This window comes from Pyxicephalus adspersus, chromosome 5, assembly GCF_032062135.1.
Source record: "Pyxicephalus adspersus chromosome 5, UCB_Pads_2.0, whole genome shotgun sequence".
NCBI lineage: Eukaryota > Metazoa > Chordata > Amphibia > Anura > Pyxicephalidae > Pyxicephalus > Pyxicephalus adspersus.
The window spans coordinates 27,651,500-27,654,716 of NC_092862.1; the positions used below are offsets into that span (position 1 = coordinate 27,651,500).

General features: G+C 37.0%; 2 protein-coding genes across 6 annotated transcripts in view; one reads left to right on the top strand and one right to left on the bottom strand.

Moving 5' to 3' along the window:
- RALYL (RALY RNA binding protein like) overlaps window positions 1–3,217 on the bottom strand; it is a 373,375-nt gene that overhangs the window by 233,550 nt on the left and 136,608 nt on the right. The window lies entirely within an intron of this gene.
- The window catches only part of LOC140331913 (hemoglobin larval subunit alpha-like), a 4,503-nt gene continuing 2,675 nt past the window's right edge, over window positions 1,390–3,217 (top strand). Inside the window, exon 1 of the mRNA XM_072413247.1 lies at window positions 1,390–1,439. Within this exon, the coding sequence (XP_072269348.1) occupies window positions 1,390–1,439 (50 nt within the window). The remainder of the gene's footprint in view (window positions 1,440–3,217) is intronic.

Genomic DNA, 3,217 nt, shown 5'->3' on the forward strand with positions numbered 1-3,217 from the left:
TAAATTTAGTGATGTGATGTGTGTGTTTTTTTGTTTTTATATTTTATTGTGACCTTTTAGCAAATGTTTCTTTTCAATAAAGTTGTTTGTAAAATGTTGTTGTTTGTTTTTTGGGGGTTTGTTGTTATGTGATCTCCTTTCCAATCTCCCAGGACAGTTTAAAAAGACAATTGTGATTGTTTTCAAGCTGTTCCTTTCTCTGAATTATATGTAAGGCTAAAAACAGCACAACTATCCTGTTAAAACTCAGTTGTTTGATGCGCATAGTTGTGCGCCAAACGTCAGGAGTGTGTAGCTCATGGTTGTGCGCCAAGGCGGACCCGCTATGTGTGCCTGAACTGTTTTATCAGTTGAAAAATGGACTGCACTTTTGCACAGTCTTCATTAAGGTAAGTTTGTATTTTTTTGTGTATATTGCTTCTTTTGCTTCATGTGCACTCATGTATGTATAGACATGAGTGCACATTAATAAAACATGTATGTATGCATTAAGATGTATGTATATATACATAGAAAAGAGAACTTTTAAGAAGAAATAGGCAAAGAGGGCTTTTTGGACCATATTGCTTCAGATTGAAAAGATTGCCTATTTGTTGCTATGATTTCGGATATCAAGGGCTTGGCTACAAGCAACACTCATGAATGATTTTGCTTACGGTTAAAAGAAGGAATCCACCTTTATGTGCCTCCTCTACTGAGTAAGTCAACATATATAGTGGGCCAAGATCTAAAATTCCATTCAAATCTGCAGAAACATCCTAAAGGGATGGAAAAGCCAGAAAATGTTTGGCACAAAGTGGATTTCGCGCAGCTGAAAATTTATCACCTTAATTGGCATATTCAAGATCTTTGCTCATCTTAGCAGGAAACCGGCAGGCGAGTTCACTAGAACTCGGGCCCAACTCGCGGTAATAGAGCTTGCTGACCAGCATGTGCGTACGCGCATTTCATTGATGAATCAGGATGAATCAGGGTACATCTGGTGAATCAGGGTCTTCAATTGCTTTTTAAATATGCTTATATACATACTTTATGTTAATAATGAGAATGCCTATTTTAACTATTTAGCCATATACCGATAAAACCCGGTAGTAAGGGTTGTGACCAATATTTTGGAGGCTACCTTTGGACTTTACTCAAGGGCACCTGTCTATCCCCCTTATTCTTATTCTGTATGTAGTTAAATACTGTCTACAATTACCTTGTGTCTATTTGATTAAGTTATGAGGTATTAGAGTGTTATTGTTGCTATATACAGTAAACTTTTTTTGGTGATTGAGAATGCATAGGCATTAGTTTTCATCAGACATCCAGATAATGAGCTGGAAAGTAGGTATGGGAATATGTACTGTAGGTATGTTTTTAATGTAACAAACCAAATGAATTAAAATGGATTTTTGGAAAAAAATAATACATTTGGATGGTCAGTCCTTGGACCGGTTCTCTTTTCTCTGTACACCTCCTCTCTCGGTAGTCTCATATCCTCCTTTGGCTTACAGTACCATTCTGTATGCTGATGACACTCAAATCTATCTGTCAACTCCTGGCCTGTCTCCCTCAGTCATGGATAAGGTCTCATGCTGCCTGTCAGCCATCTCCTCATGGATGTCTGACCAATTCCTAAAACTCATCCTGGATAAAACAGAACTCATCATCACCCCTCCTCAAATTCCAAATCTCCCCCTGACATATATCTAACTGTTAACAAACTGTTATTCGGCCCTCCCCTTAGGCATGTTATCTTGGTGTCACCTTTGACTCTGCCCTCTCATTTACCCCCCATATTCAGAACATTTCCAGGTCTCTCTCCGCTCCTCCAATGACCTACTAATGACTTCCTCACTCATAACCTCATCACACGCACGGATACAAGACTTCTCTAGAGCTGCTCCAACTCTCTGGAATGGTCTTCCTCGTCCTATTCAGCTTGCTCCTACTTTCTGCTCATTCAAAAAAGCACTCAAAACCTATTTTTTCAAACTTGCCTACACATCTTCTTCTGTCTTTTCACACCATCACTACTTCCCACCACTACATACCTCCCATCCTATTGTGTGTAAATTCCCCCACCTACTAGATTGTAAGCTCTTCGGGGCAGGGTCCTCTCCTCCTGTATGACTGTCTGTATTAGTCTGTCATTTGCAACCCCTATTTAATGTACAGCGCTGCGTAATGTGTTGACGCTATATCAATCCTGTTTATTATTATTATTAATATTAATAATAATAGTAATAATACTAATAATAATAATATTATCTAATACACTTGTGTCTAAAATCCTCTCTCTCATCTTAAACTCATCCAAAACACCTGGTTTGAGTTTTTGTGCTTTTATACAAACATACTATCCACTTGAACTAATACTAAAATTAATATGGAAAATACAGGACTTTCAGGACTACAGTACTATCCTCTGGGGCCCTCAAAGTTGTATAATAAATAAATGGCAAACGGCAAAATAAAGCTTTAGGTCACACGGTTGTAGATGGTCAGTAGTGGGAAGATGAATGGTAGCCTTATTTTAGTTTAATGGATAATCATTCTGATAATAATCTCCATAATTTTAAAGTCAGTGAATCATAGTACCATACACAACAGTCAATATACCTTGGTATATGTGCACATTTTCAAATATTCAATCAGAAATCAATAGGGATCTCAGTTTTCTGACTGACTGCTTGAGGCCCCTTTCTACACCTGTTTCTACACTCATTATCAATAACTTTTCCTTGGAATTTAGGAACTCGAAAACATGTTATAAAAATAGAGAAAATGGAGAATCAATTACTGTCATTGAAACATATGAATCTTAATGAAGATTTTCCACCAGGGAATGTTTCAGTGAATGCCAGACTCACTGCTTAACAAATGGACACATATATGATGTTATGTCAGATTTGATCAAAATGATTGAATACTTAATTGAATGGGAAAATTGACACCTGTATCACCAGTGTCCATGAGCATTGTCTTCCTGCATTTCAAACACACCTCACAATCCTTTTATTGAGTTCTGCACATGACAGGTCAGATGTTGTATTTACCCAGATATGCCTTTCCAATGTGTTTTAATAGCAAATACAGAATCAAAAAAAAACCCTGGATACTTGTCATTAGGATTTTCCTAAATATGCATATAAGGATGTGATAAATAGAACATCTATCAGGTTTTTATTGCTGTTTGTATATTCTGTGGGCACATTTAAACTAAATTCAT